Here is a 16,045-nt window from a genome sequence, read left to right on the forward strand (position 1 = left end):
TGTCACAGCTCACAGCAAACTCAAACTCTTCGGCTTAATGATTCTCTTGCCTCAGCCTCCCAAGTAGCTGGGACTACAGGCACCTGCCACAATGCCCAGTTATTTTTTGCTGTTGTTGCAATAGTCATTGTTGTTTTAGCTGGCCCAGTTTGAGTTTGAACTCACCATCCTCAGTGTATGTGGCCAGCACCCTACCCACTAAGCTAGGGCACCACCAGGATGAATGTTTTTGTTGGAGTTGAGTTCCACCTCCAACAAAAACCATTGCATTATGGTCTGAGAAGATATAATTTCCATTCTTTTAATTTTGCTGAGGTTTGATTTGTATCCTAGGATGTGGTCTTTAGTTTGGGGATGGTGTGTTCAGTATATGTCTACTAATCCCTTTTGTTCTATAGTCACATTTATGTCCCTTGTATCTTTGTTTAGTTTCTGTTTAGAGGATCTGTCCGGTTCTGTCAGAGAGATGTTAAACTCTCTATTATGGGGTTATGAGATAACATATTTCTTAGACTCATCAAGGTCTGTTTCATAAATCTGAGAGCTTTTAATTTGGGTGCATAAATACTTAAAATTGAAGTATCTTCTTATTGTATTGTTCCTTTGATCACTATAAAGTTTCCATCCTTGTCTTTCTTAACTAAAGTTGTTTTAAATATGCTTGTATCTGAAAATAAGATTGCAACCCCTCCTTTCTTCTGACTTCCATTTCTGTATACAGTTGAGTCTGCCATACTTTGCCAAGCTTTCCACTCAACACACACCCCAACAACTGAAAACTCCGGAAAGGCTTCCTCCAATCCCAAGCCTCTGTTGGGATCCAGCCAATCCCAGTCAGTAGCAATCACTTTCCTAATTTATCAGATTTCCACTGCTCTGGATCCAGCTCACCACCTTCTCACTATGCTCCCTGAGCTACAACTCTGGGTAAGGTCTCACACCAGGTATGGCTGGGTTTCTCTCTTTTTCCCTAGTTGTTCTAGGAGAGCTCAGCTGAACAATCCTTCTGGTCTGCCATCTTGTTCCACCTCAAGAATCTTTTAAATCCACAGTTAGACGTGTCTCCAATTCATTTTCAATTTGTATTTTTAATTTGGGTCCCCCTGCAGTTATGTAACACAGCAGTCATGATTATAGGTGTATTTTTAATTTGTGTTTCAAGTCTTTTATTAAAACTATTAATATTTGGCCCTTAAAAAGGCAGATACATCTTTTCCACTCAGAATGGAATGACTTAGTCTATAAATAAGTATGTACAATAATTATAGTACAAGATAAATCAAATGCTGGTCTCTTACTACTAAGCAACACTATACTCTAACAAATAGATTCATATTTTTACTACTTTCTTATTCCACCCTTCCATATTGCCAAGACAAACTGCTTAATCACCTCCATGATTTACATGTATCAACTCTTACTTCTTCCCACCAGAACGTCTGACCTCCTCTGAGACCACAATGTTTACAACCTTCATTAAGACCCAAATCTTACACTGGACACTTGACAGCACTGCCTCACTTTTACATTATCCATTCTGTTTTTCCAGTTGGTTCCATTTATATTTTAAAGTTTTTGCTCATCAGTTACTAGTTGGTATAAATATAAAAATCTAACAAGTTTATCTCCCTTGAGTATAGAAAGGTATTATAGCCACAATGAAGATGACTATACCTCATGACAGAAGCTAACACTCACTATTAGCCAGGCATTTTTACATGCATTAGCTCATTTAATTTCTACAACATCCCTATTTTCTAAGTGCTATTATAATGCTCATTTTAGAGAGTCAATAATGGAAGCACATAGTGGTAATCTGCCAAAGATTACACAGCTTGTATGTGGATGTTTAACCAGTGATGCTTTGCATTGCCATGCACTGTGAAAGCACATTTAATCCTTGCAACAACTGGAAAAGGCAGGTATTGTCCCATTCTACCAGTAAAGAAATGGAAGCACAAGAGATTTAGTAACATGACACATCAACCCAGCTGCTAAGTGCCTAGCCACAGAGCAAGCCACAGCAGTGTGGATTCAGAGGCCTCAAGCTTAACTATCAAGTCACTCCACTTTCTTAACAGTGCTGCAGTTAAGTTCCTACCTAAGATTTCTAGTTTTCAACTACAGCAATATTCTGTTGCATATTACTTTCATACACTCTTTAGTTTGCTATATATTTAAGAGCTTAATATATAAAAATTATGGTACTAAATGCAAGGGGAGGATATAAATACTATTAATACCTAGTTACTTAATACCCATGAGTTTTCTGGTCTATGAGTAGAGATGAACCATGCTCAAAAAAAGATAGTGCTGTAGGAAATAAAGCAGTCAAATGCCATGAGTGTGGTTCAGAGAAAGTGCTAACATTTAGCAGAGGCCACTGAGGAATTTTTCATGACACAGCTGGACAGCGAGGGATAAGTAAACATCTTACAAATACTTCTATCCTAGGATTAACACCACATTACCGCACTCTTGTGTTTGTCTTCCCCTACCAGAATTTGGTCTTTTATGAAGAAGGACTATTTTTAGTCTCTCCAGCGCCCAACCAAGTCATTACTCAGTGAATGGTTGTGGGACGGGGGGAGAGAGGATATTAGGGAAAAGCACACGGAACGCACTGAGAACATCGTGAACTGAAAGGGAAAAAACACTAAAAGCTCATTTTACATTTTAGTTGCTGCAATAAAGGCAGTTACTGTGTGGTCCAACTCTTGGGGACCCCATTTTCACTGTATTCCATGTGAATGCACCCCCCCTTCTAGAGCACTGTGAGAACAGGTCCCCCTGAAGTTGTGTAACACAGCAGTCCTAATTATAGGCGTGTTGTTCAATAGCCCTTAGCAAGGGAAAGAAGAGTTCCTAACCCAGTTCTGCCTTCCTCATTGTTACTCCTTGATATATGCCATGGGTGTGCTCTTAAAAAACTCATTAAACTTAAGGTTTGTATGTTAAAAATGACGTGTAGGCAAAAGAATAATCTCTTTGACAAGCAGTGATGGGAAGAGTGGATATCCACATAAAAAAGAGTGAAGTTGTAGCCTTAACTTACACCATATACAAACATTAACTCAAAGATACGAAAGACTTAATCATACGACCTAAAACTATCAAACTCCTAGAAGAAAACATAGGGAAGAACTTCAAGACACTGGCTTTGGCAATTATTTATTGGACATAACACCAAACACAAAGGCACCAAAAGCAAAAACAGACAAATAGAAATACATCAAACTTAAAAACTGCACATCAAAGGAAGCAATCAACAAAGTGAAAAGGCAGCCTATGGAAATGAAAGAAAATATTTCCAAATCACCTATCTGAAAGGTGGTTAATGTTAATAATACATAAGGAACTTCTACAACTCAACAGCAATAAAAATAACTCAATTAAGTAGTAAAGACCTTGAAAAGACAATAATTTTCCAAAGAATATAAACAGCCAACAGTAAAAAAAAAAAAAGATAAAAATCATAAATAAGAGAAATGTAAATAAAAACCACAGTGAAACATCACCTCCTATCTATGAGGATGGCTACTACGAAAAGTAAAAATAACAAGTGCTGGTGAGAATACAGAGAAATGGGAACCTTTGTGCACTGTAAATAGCAAAGTAAAACTCTGTAGCCACTATGGAAAATACAAGTACCTCATTAAATTAACACTAGAATTACCATATGGTTCAGAAATCCCACTGTTGAGTATTTACGCAGAAGAATTCAAAGCAGGATCTCCAAGAGATAGTTGCACTCCCACGTTTGGTGCAGCATAATCCACAAAAGCCAAGAGGGAGAAGCACTATAAATGAAGGGATAAAGAAAATGTGGTATATGTTTACAAAGGAATACTAAGCAGTCTTTTAAAAGAAGGAAATTATGCCATAACATGGTTAAACCTCAAGTGAAATAAGCATGAAAAATGTGGCATGATTTTAACATAAAGTATCTAAAGCAGTCAAAATCACAGAAAAGTGGTTGCCAAGGGTTTGGGGAGTGAAATGGGGCTTGAGTGTTTGTATAGGTACAGGAGTTTTGGTTTTGTAAGATGAGAACGTTCCAGAGGACTGCTGCACAACCATGTAGTATCTCGATATTGAACTGCACACCTGAAAATGGTTAAGATGGTATATTTAATGTTGTGTTCCCCACCCCCCGCAATAAAAGTATAAATCTACAGCAAAACAGAAGTAATGTTCATGTGACAAGTTGTGGTGAAGACCAATTACTCCAGTTTCACAGTTTCAGGGAGGAGTGCCACAGTGGTTGGTTGAGCACAGACTGGGAAGCCACACCTCTTTCTTAGGTGCCAGCTCTGGCTCCACCCAGGAGCTTCTGACCATGAGAAAATTACTTCATCTCTTTCTGCATAAATATCCCCATCTTAAAGGTAACAGTATTATCCCACTGGGTTATTCTCACCAACACCTGGTATTTTTACTTTTCGTAATAGATATGCTTCTATCTGACAATGTGAATGTTACTTTCTTTGCATTATTACTATTATTATTGCTTAATATTTTGTTGCAACAATCGTCTGATTTCTTTTCTGAATGTATTTATCTTCATTCATTCTTAATGAGGTTTTTGTTCTCAGTCCTCATGTTAAATATTGTTCCTGTCATTAAATTTAGCCTTTTTAATTCTGTAAAGGCAGAAGTGAAAACCTAATATACACATGTATAAGAAAAATTAATTTAAAAAAAAAAAACTGCAAACAGGAAGGAAATATAAAGGAACCAAGTTTGATCAGAGACAAATCTTGACTGTGTTTTCACTTTAAGGTTATGTAATACAGAGGAAATATAGATGAATGAAAAAGAGCACTGTTTTCCAGAGAAGTCACATTAACAATCTCGTGTAACTCATGTTAACAAACCTACGTCATCTAACTCACTTGAGCAGAGTGTTGCAATGCCATCAGGCAAACATAACTAGGTTATAATCTTCCTAAGCTGCCAGATAGAAAAGGGGCAGGGCTGGGAACTAAACTGTTGATGTGTGTAAAACAAGGAAATACAAGAAGTCAAAGGAGGCTTTATTTCATGTGTCAGTGTTACGCCAGTCGGGAACATAAATCCAACACAGAAGTCCCACTTTAAAAAAGAAAAAAACAACCAAACAAGAAATTAAGGGGGGGAGTAGAAAAAAACAAATTTAATCATCCCCCACTAAAAAAATCTATTAGCTCAGTAACTACTGGAAAATCTGACTGCTTCTGACTAACTAAGCTTACCTTAAATGAAATTCTTTATTGACATAATCTCAATGTTGCACGATTTTTTTAATCAAACAAGATTTTACACTTGCTTTGCATTGAGGAATAAGAATTCGAAGGGCTGTTTAAAAAAATATATTTCTAAAAGTATGACTCAAGAAGCCATCATCTGCCACTGACAAGCTTCAATATGCAGCTACAAACCGAGTTCCAGCAGAGGGAGTCCTGAAACAGCAGCTGACAGAGGAAAACTGATGTAAATCTAAGATTAATTCAACAGATCCATTGATGTATAAATTAATATGTCAATTCTCAGTAAAGATTTTGAATACTGGTGAATAACAGAATTTAAAGAATTCCTGACATTCCCTATGTAGGCACTAAATCACTACTTACAATGAACAGTAAATGCCAAAACCATGGAGAAAGGCCAATTTGTATGCTTTTTGGTTGATTGCATACATGCTACTCGTGATCATGGTACCATGGGTCTTGGAATTTGCCTTTTCTAGACAATTTCCTGTATGGTATGCATGGCAGAAACATGGTCACAGAAATAATTTTTTTTTTAAAAAAAGCAAACTTGAGTGAACTCACATTCCCTCAATCCTGTTGTTATTAACTGCACCTACAACTTTGAATATAAGTACAATACTTTTAAACACAACATTTGCAAAATGAGATGTGTGAAGAGTAAACAAAATAAGATTAACCCTGTTACAATACAATAATCTCCAAGATGGAAAATTTGTGTCCTATTTAAAATTTGGGTCTTCAAGTTTAAAAAGTTCAAGTGTGAAGTTCTCCTTTTTAGTTGGGTCTTTTCCTGGTTTTGGTATCAGGGTAATAATGTTTGCTTCATAGAACGTATTGAGGAAGATTCCTTCATCCTCAATTTTTTGGAATAATTTCTGCAATATGGGAATAAGCTCTTTTTTGAAGGTTTGATAGAATTCTGCTGCGAAGCCATCCAGATCAGGACATTATTTTGTCGGGAGATTTTTTATTGCTTCTTTGATCTCAGGGCTTGAAATTGGTCTGTTTCTTCCTGGCTAAGTCTAGGGAGAGGGTGTGATTCCAAATGTTGATCCATTTCCTTCACATTGTCAAATTTCTAGGCATAGAGTGTTTTTTTTTTCAGTATTCAGGGATAATCTCTTACATCTCTGTGGCATCTGTTGTCATTTCCCATTTATCATTTCTGATTGAGATTACTAAAGATTTTACTTTTCTATTTCTAGTTAGTCTTGCCAAAGGTTTATCTATTTTATTTTTTCAAAAATCCAATTCCTTATTTCACTAATTTTCTGAATGATTCTTTTGGTTCTAATTTCATTAATCTCTGATTTAATTTTAGATATTTCTTTTCTTCTGCTGGGTTTAGGCTTAGATTGTTCTTCTTTTTCCAATTCCATAAGATGGCATGTGAGTTTGTTGATGTGCTCTGATGCCTACATCTGTTTTTTGGATGTAGGCATCTAAAGTGATTATTTTCCTCTCAGGACTGCTTTGCTGTATCCCACCAGTTTTGGTAGCTTGTGTCTTCACTGTTGTTATGCTCAAGGAAGCTAATGATTTCCTCTTTTTATTTCTTCCTGTACACAACTGTCATTCAGCATAAGGTTGTTTAATTTCCATCTCTTTGTGTGGAGTTGAATGTTTTCTTTAGAGTTGAGTTCCACCTTTAATGCTTTGGGGGTCTGAGAAGATACAAGGTAAAATTGCAATTCTTTGGATTCTGTTGAGGTTTCTTTTGTGTCCTAGGATATGATCAATTTTTTCCATGGGCTGATGAGAAGAATATATATTCTTTAGCTTTTAGACACAGTGTTCTATATACGTCTATCAAGCATAGTTGTTCTAGGATCTCATTTAAGTCCCTTACATCTTTAATTTCTGTTTGCAGTGGTTCTCAACCTTCCTAATGCCATGATGTATTTTCATTGTTACAAAGGGGTGATGACTCAAAGGTTGAGAACTGCTGGTTTAGAGGCTCTGTCTAGTTCTGTAACAGGAGTGTTAAAGTCCCTTGTTATGGTGTTATACGATATCATATTGCTCATACTAAAAAAGGTCTGTTTCAAGAATAAGGTAGCATTTATGTTGGGTGCATAAATATTTAGAATTGAAATGTCTTCTTGTTGTATTTTTCCCTTGACCAATACAAAGTGTCCATCTTTATCTTTTTTGACTTTAGTTACTTTAAATCCATTTGAATCTGAAAATAAGATTGCAATCCCTCTTTTCTTCTGAATTCCATTTGCCTGAAAAATTTCACTAATGAAAATAGATGCAAAAATTCTCAACAAAATCCTAGCCAATAGATAAAAGACCTAAATTTAAGGCAGGAAACAATAAAAATCCTCAATGAAAGCACAGGAAAAACACTGCAAGATATTGGCCTGGGGAAAGACTTTATGAAGAAGACTTCTGTGGCAATTGCAGCAACAATAAAAATAAACAAACAGGACTTAACTGAAAAGCTCTGTACAGCTAAGGAGACAACAACCAAAGCAAACAGACAATCTACACAATGGGAAAGGATACTTGCATATTTTGAATCAGACAAAAGTTTGATAACTAGGATCTATAGAGAACTCAAATTAATCCACATGAAAAAAGCCAACAATCTCATATATCAATGGGCAAGAGACATGAATAGAACTTTGTCTAAAGAAGACAGACGAATGGCTAACAAACATGAAAAAACGTTCACTGTCCCTAATTATGAGAGAAATGCCAATCAAAACCACCCTGATATCATCTAACCCCAGCGAGAATGGACCACATGGCAAAATCTTAAAACTGCAGATACTGGCATGGATGTGGAGAGAAAGGAACACTTTTACACTGCTGGTGGGACTACAAGCTAATACAACCTTTTTGGAAGGAAGTATGGAGAATCTTTAAAGAACTGTAGTTAGACCTCCCATTTGATCCTACAATCCCATTGCTGGGCATTTATGGAGAAGGAAAAAGCTCCTTCCACCATCAAGATACCTGCACTAGACTGTTTATTGCAGCTCAATTTATAATCACCAAAATGTGGAAACAGGCTAAATGCCCACCAACGCAGGGATGGACTAACAAGCTGTGGTATATGTATACCACGGAATACTATTCAGCCATTAAAAAAGATGAAGACTTTACATCTTTTGTATTAACCTGGATGAAAGTGGAACACATTATTCTTAGTAATATGAAGTAATTATTCACAAGAATGCAGAAGCATAAATCCAATGTACTCAATTTTGATATGAGGACAATTAATGACCTAGTACACAGTGGGCAGTGGAGGAAGTGGGGAACAGAGAGGGAAGGAGGGAGCGAGATGGAAGTCTCAGTGTGTGACACACCTTTTGGGAACTTTACCTAACAAATGCAATCAGTGTAACCTGGTTTCTTGTACCCTCAACGAATCCCCAACAATTAAAAAAAAATTAATTAATTAAAAAAAAAAGTTCAAGTGATGTCTCCATAGCAGGCAGAGAGAATGGAGAAAGTTGGGTCTCAGGGCCAGAGTATAAGAGCAAAACAAGAGATGCAGCCTCTGGTGAAACAAAAACCTAAACAGGCACTCAATAAACTAATTTTGTTGCAACAAGGCAAGGAAACCGAACTCTTACACCAAAACAAAAACCAATACCCTGAAATTCTAATGTTTCTTTTATTATACAACTCACTTAATACAGGTTAACACCTACACTCTACTACTTGACACCTTCATCTTTTTGAATGGTTTGGGTCTCTTCCTATGTAAGTAATTCATGCCCACATGCTACACTTTACTCACCTTGCATTAGCTTATCTCAGCAAAGGATTCCTAACACTAAAAAATTCCAAGAGGCAGAAGTAGTAATAGAGGGGAAAAGAAAAAAAAAAAAAGTCAGATTCAAGAGATGTTTAATCTGAATACATCATTTATAGTTTAAAAACCTCCAAAATCTAACCCTACTAGGCAGAACTAAATAAACTCTATTCAGCTTAAAGCCTCCCCAACCAAAAAATAATGCTCCAGGCTGATAATCACCTCTTGTCACCCCCTCTCTCACCTACCCTTCAAATATCGCTTTGATTTTTCTGTGCCTTGCCCCCTACTGTTAACTCCACCTTAAATGCCCAGCCTAGTAACAGGGCAAAAAATTCAAGGTTTTGTTTTTATTAAGCCTGACTCTGTATCAATGACCTCGCCACTTAAGGAGACTTCTTTCACAAAGTTAGGAAGATTAAATGAGAACTATATCCAAAACACTGTGCCTAGTCCAGACTAAAGCACTAAATAAGCACTTTCCTGTCTTTCCCAACTACACGCTAAACTCCTGCTCACAGTTTAAACCCTAGTTTAAGTGTCCCTGTTTCTGTTAACACCTTACTTCTGTGCTCAATTTATTTCCCCTAAAATAATCAGTTGGCCACTCATATTTTCCTCTGGTACCATACAGGAACCATAGTTTCACTGTCATTTCTTGTTTATGTGTCCTTTTGGTCCATTACAGAAAAAAACACCTCCAGGTTGGGATGTTTACCTTATCTAGTTCCAGCCCACCCTAAATCTGACAGAATCAACAGAAGCTTAAATAGCATTTGTTAAATAGGTAAACCATTCATTCAACTATTACAACTACAACCTGTAGATGGCCTTTCAAATATTTTTAACAAGGTACTATTTTGTTTCTTGAAAAGAATAATCCTAATTTAAAAGTGGTAGTTTACTAGCAAGAGAATTTTTTTAAATGTTTGTGCTCAATATTCATTCCTTTATTCAAAAAGTGTATCCTGGGCAGGGCCTGTGACTTAAAGGAGTAGGGCTCTGGCCCCCTATGCCGGAGGTGGTGGGTTCAAACCCAGCCCCGGCCAAAAACTACAAAAATAAAAGTGTTTCCTATGTGCCAAGGAATATACCAGTGAATAAAATTAACCATAATTCCTGCTCCTATGGGCCTTATTATTTACCACAGATGAATTTATGGAAGAAAGAAGCCTGGCTGAAAACACAGTAAGCTTGGCTGAAAACGGTACCAGAAGCCACATTTTGCTATTCATCGACATTTACTAAACAACAAAAGGACAAAACAAACCCCTGACCACACATGAAATTTACTGAAGAAAAGACAGCATGAAATTAACCCAGATTTGGTGTACTAAACAAGCAAACTGATTCAGTGTTCCTCAAAAATGCTCATGTTAGAGACCTATTTCCTTGTAGCTAAAAAAAAATTCACATGACTTCTCTTTAGAAGGCTAGTGATCTTTTTGAGTTTTAAGTGTTTTTTGTTTTGTTTTGAATATAGCCCATTTCAAAGCCTGTTTGGGACCTTAAAGATTCTTCATTTTGTAAATGAAGAGGGCTTTTACAATACTAATACTTTACCTCAGGGCTTCTCTTCGGAGGGGTGTGTTTTCTGGGAGAGGTGAGATGGGAAGGGCCCTATGGGGACTGAATCAGGCCCAGCAAGTAAACTGGGCTTCTCTGTTCAGCTGACCAGCCCAGAGGACCTGGAATGAGGCTGGGAGATAGAGAAGCCTCCCCAGTTCCTGCACATCAACATTTCCAATCTTATCTCTTGCTTCAGCCTCTGTGCTGCATTCACCTTGTCCCCCAAACATGCCCTATGCTTTTCTTTCTTGACGGATTCTCCTCCTAGAAGGTTCTCACCTCACTTCTGCTAAAATAGTCTCCAAGTGCAACACACCATTCCCATGGGAAGCTTCTGGCTTCCCTCTGTTGGGGAGAACCAAACCCTCTGAGTTCATCAGTCATTTCCGACAGCCTCTCTTAGCAAATTCAACCCCACCTTCGTTTCACCTCGCTGTGTTTACTGGAGTACAAACCCCCCTCACCTTTCCACCCCCAACATCCAGAAGGGGAACATACAACGGGGAACTCCATTTTTATGGCCAATAAAAGACTAAACATAGTACCCCAAATCCTATCCAACACTTCCCACACAGCTCAACACTAGGAAGCTTCATCTAGAGAGCTCTACAAAACATTACTCCATTTCAAAAATTACCAGATTCAAGTATGCTGAATAAATCTTGCTATCTTAAATTATGTGATTTGTCAAAAGAAACGAAAAAAGGTCCAGGTGTCCCAAGCTGACATTGCTGAGCAAAGAATCCTGGTCATGTGACTGTTAACAGCAAGTTATCTGTTGAAGACACAGTTTTCATTTGAGTTGGATTTGGGGGATCACTTAGGACTTTATTATGCCAACATATTACTGAGAGCTCTGCCCTGCTTCACTAATTAAGTCCAATAAACAAGCATAAAGGAAGGTTAGCAACGACAGAGTTTGGATATAAAGTACAGTGAGTTGCGTGTTAGGCTCTTGGTTCCCACATGTGGGGTTGAATAAATGACGTTTGCTTCCCTTTGGAACCCACAGAGAAAGGGCGAAAGCACACACATCAAACAAGTGGTGAATACACAGATCGACAGCAGCCCCAGGGTTAAAGCGCTTTCATCAAGCCCCAACCATAGGGAAGAAAATACTTCAACAGCACCCTAGGGGAAACAAAAAACTGAATTAGGAAATGAAACATTAAAAAAGCATCAGCGGCATATCTCAGAAAAATTACTAGTGAGATTTAAGTCACAACCCCCCACTTTCCCTCAAAAGTGCTTTCTAATAATACTGAACACATTCCAAATAGCTTTCCTCTGCCAAGAACTTGCCAATTGTACCTCCCCTGCTCAGCAACCCGGGTGAAAAAAATCGATGACAGGGGAACCTTATCGCGTTCATTTTTTAAGTAAATTGCAAACTTCTATCTTGCTGGGCATTTTATCCACAGGGGGAGTAGCTCCTAAATGAATTTAGGAAATGAACACGACCTTTAACTGATAATTTGCTTCCCTGCTGGAAAGCAGGAGAGGTAAAACCAAAAAGAAAGCATAAATGTGAATGCAAAGGAAAAAGTTAGAAATATAGGAAAATGGATAAAAGTTGAGAGGCAACACAGCAGCACAGAAGCAAAAAGAGATGCCATCTACAAATAAATAACTAGAGAAGGAAAGAGGGGAGGGGCAGTAAACAACAGTTTGACGCGAGTATTACCTAACTCTAACCAAATGTTTTACTCGTACTTTAGGACTGAATGTGTGCAAAGCTGGGAACTCTAAGAAAGGAAAAATAATAGCAGTGGAGTCACAGACTGAGACAGAGCTGGAGAAACCCCTCCTAAACTCAAGAAGGGCATCAGGTTAGGCTGGATCAAGGGAAAAGCTGGCGATCAACTGGGTTTCTGGAAGTGCTGAGAGGTGACAATCCGCAGGTTGACTGGTCCCTGGGAGACCAAAAACTCCACGTGGGCTCGGGACAATGACGCCCCCACCCCCACCTCCCAAGGAAGCCTTTGAGGCTGTACTAAAACGGATGGGCTCTGGGGGCCAGGGAGTGAAGAATTCTCTGGTCGTGGTAGGACCCGACGCGGGACCCTGGAGGCGCAAAGGGAAGGCAACGACCAGAGTCCAGGGCGGTGACACCGGGTCCCGGGCGACCTTCGCGGAGCCCGAACTCACCGATGCCGAACCCCACGACCAGGCGGCCGGCGAGCAGTGTCTCCTTGTTGTTGGCTGCGGCCAGCACCGCGGAGCCGGCGGTGAAGAGGGCACTGGCCAGGAGGATGGCGGCTCGGCGGCCGAAAATGCCGTTGAGGGCGCCGCCGGCCAGCGCCGAGACCGCGGCCGCCCCCACCGTGCTGGACACGAGCAGCTCCTGCCACAGCGCGTCCAGGCTGAGCTGCCGCTTGAGCAGCAGCATGGCCCCAGACACCACCCCGGTGTCATAGCCAAACAGGAAACCGCCGAGTGCGGAGAAGACTGCCACCATGTACACGAAGGCGGGGGTCTCGTCCTGCTGGAACTGCCGCCGCGCCGCGCGCTCCAGGTCCCCGACGCCGCCGCCGCCGCCGCCCGCGCCCGCGCTCTGCAGGCTGGTGCTCGACTCGGCGGCCGCCAGCAGGCTGCGCTCCCCAGCCGCGCTCGCCGCGTCCGGCTCCTGCTGCTTCCTGCGCCGCTCGCCCATGAGGCTGCTCAGGCTCCGCAGCGTGTACTCCACATTCTCGCTTGCCTTGCGGGACATAAGGCAGGGGCCCGGGGCTTCCCGGGGAGACTAGGCTCCGCGGGCCGGCAGTCTGGGCGAGCTAGACAGCCCGAGCCGGCGGGAGCAACGACCGCCGCCTTCCTCCTCCCGGCTCGTGCTGCCACGGCAGCAGCCGCCGCCACGGCCGCTCCGGGGAGAAAGTTGCTGCCCGCCGCGCTCCGGCGCTGCGGAGTTGGAGCCTGGCGGGTCTCACTCCAGACTCACGCCCCGCGCCTGCCGAGCTGGCGCTGCGGAGCGGCCGGGAGGCGGGGCCGCCGGTCACGTGCAGCCCCGGGCCACCGGGGCGGGGCCGCCAATACGCCCCACCCCCTCTTTGGGCGGGGTCAGGCTCAGCCCGCCCCAGACCCCTAAACCCCACCCTCCTGGTGGGGGGCGACCTCTGACCCAGGCTGCTTCGCTTAGGGCTCTGGCACCTGCCAGACAGCAACGATGAACAGGCACAGTTAGGAGGGTAGGGAGACAGCCCCTCAACCAGCCTGACTCGCCTTCTAACAGCCTGCAGATAGGGCTGGAAAGGGCCTGGGGAAAAACAAACTGGTATAGCACATTCCCTTCCTTTTATGGTATTGTGACATTACCTAGTGTGGTCTACTTCCCTGGCAGTAAACGTGTTTGTTCTGGAACAATTCAGGACGGTGTTCTCCCATTTCTATAACTAGTTTACTCTCCCACTGCCAGTTCTTCTTCAATTTACTTTTATTTTAAAGGTATGGTTCATCTTAATTCTTTGAGGACAGAGATAACATTTCTGCCCAGTGAATGCCAATCCTCCTTCCATGGATCTCTGATCTCTAAAAGAAAATTCACATATATGTATTTCACTCTTGTGTAACCACTGGTAGAAAGAAAACCCAAGAATCTGACTTGAGATTTGATAGGCAATCTTCACCTTCCTCCCCCTCCGTGCTAACCAAGAGAAAGGTTATGTCTTTTCTGAGAAATCTCAACTGTTCCTCTCCAAGAGGAGCTACTTTAATTGCCTCATTTGTATGAAACAAAGCCAAGATGATGTGATTGGTGACCGATTTCGCAGTTGTTGGTTTGCTTGGAGCCCCGCCCCCCCCCACACTTAAATATGTTGTACCTTACTTCATATAGGTCCAGCTCGGGAGAGAAAGATGACTTCGCCGGTCCCTCTGATTTGCTTTCATTCTTCAGGCTAAGAGCAAGAGATAAAGCTTCTATTAGGATTCTATTCCTACAATTTCAGTGTTCTTTTATTTCCCTTATTTGAGCAAACGGTTTCTTAGCTAGAACCTATTTTTCACGGAGGCTTAAACTTTCTCCGGAGAAAAAGAGTTTAACATTCTTGTTTGAATAAAAAGATATAGTAAAATTTGCCAAAATTACTTTCATGTGGATTATCAGTCATGATTATCTCCATTAATACCGCATTTTCCTTCCCAGCAACGAGGAAACATAAATTAATGAACTCAGATAGCTTAACGGTTTAAATTTAACTTCATCGTGAAGCTTTTAAAGCAAGCCTCTACCGTCATTCCTACGGATCAGTTACGCAGAGGGTGTGCGGATCTGAAGCAGCGAATACTTTTCATGTTCAGACCTTGGAAAAGATGAAGGTGGGAGCGCGCCTTTTTCGGTGCCTAATACTGTATAGTAAAACTGCGTCCCCTGGTGGTAAACTCATTCACATGGCTTCTAAAGAGAAAAGCTTCCCGGATGAGAAGCAGCGGGTGGGTGCTGTGACAGTTCTCTCGCTGAGATGAAACAAGGGGACTTTTCATCCCAGCCGATGTAGTGAGCACCTTGGTTCCTGAACATACCTTACTAGCAATTCAGCTTTTGGGTCACAGAACACTAACTACTTAAGATGCTTCTGTTTCATATCAGGGCATTTATATACCCGCAGTCAGGTTAGATCCTCAAAGAAATGTGAAATGAATAAAGGGCATCAGAGAGTTACACAGAATTCTTCTTGGCTCTTAAAGAGCCAAGTTCAGTTTAGCACTACAGTGTGGATCTAAAATGGAGTTCCCTGAAGGCTGTCCCAGAAGCAGATTCTGGTAAAGTGGAAAGCCATGGGCTGGGAATCAAGAGATATGTCATCTCAACCATTGTTTTACTGTAGAACTTTCCACAAACCACTAGATTAGCTTGCGCCCTATTTATTTCTTTTTTTCTCATCAGTAGAGCAGATAATAGTGCAGCAACTATTCACTGAGTAGAATAAATGTGAAAAGGGCTCGGCACCTGTAGCTCAGTGAGTGGGGCGCCAGGCTGGCGGTTCGAGCCCAGCCCCGGCCTGCTACACAACAATGACAACTGCAACAACAACAACAACAACAAAAAATAGCCAGGTGTTGTGACAGGCGCCTCTAGTCCCAGCTACTCAGGAGTCTGAGGCAAGAGGTTCACTTAAGCTCAAGAGTTTGAGGTTGCTGTGAGCTGTAATGTAACAGCATTCTACAGGGGGTGACATAGTGAGACTGTCTCCCAAAAAAAGTGTGAAAAGGTGTTTTTGAAATATAATTAATTGCTATGGAGAGTAAATTGCAAGTCATTATTCGGTTGCAAGATGAGTTCTAAGCAAAATATGCAGCTGAAACAATCAAATTACATTTATAGGTGGCTGATGAAGTTGGTTAGAGAAATTAATAATTTCTTTATGCTATTCCCTCAACTCAGAAGAACAAAAACTTTTAATTTGATAATATGAATTGTGTTAACTCGTCTGCATAACCTGCATGGCCCTGACAGATG

The 16,045-nt window shown here is 41.0% G+C and overlaps 1 protein-coding gene across 1 annotated transcript in view; it reads right to left on the bottom strand.

Annotated features, from left to right (window-relative positions):
• The window catches only part of SLC2A13 (solute carrier family 2 member 13), a 349,721-nt gene extending 336,151 nt beyond the window's left edge, over positions 1–13,570 (bottom strand). The window contains exon 1 of the mRNA XM_003793533.2: positions 12,742–13,570. Coding sequence (XP_003793581.1) covers positions 12,742–13,303 — 562 coding nt within the window. The 5' untranslated portion in view covers positions 13,304–13,570. The remainder of the gene's footprint in view (positions 1–12,741) is intronic.
• Between the last annotated feature and the right edge of the window lie 2,475 nt (positions 13,571–16,045).

This window comes from Otolemur garnettii, unplaced genomic scaffold (genome assembly GCF_000181295.1).
Source record: "Otolemur garnettii isolate 467f Iridium unplaced genomic scaffold, OtoGar3 scaffold00070, whole genome shotgun sequence".
Lineage (NCBI taxonomy): Eukaryota > Metazoa > Chordata > Mammalia > Primates > Galagidae > Otolemur > Otolemur garnettii.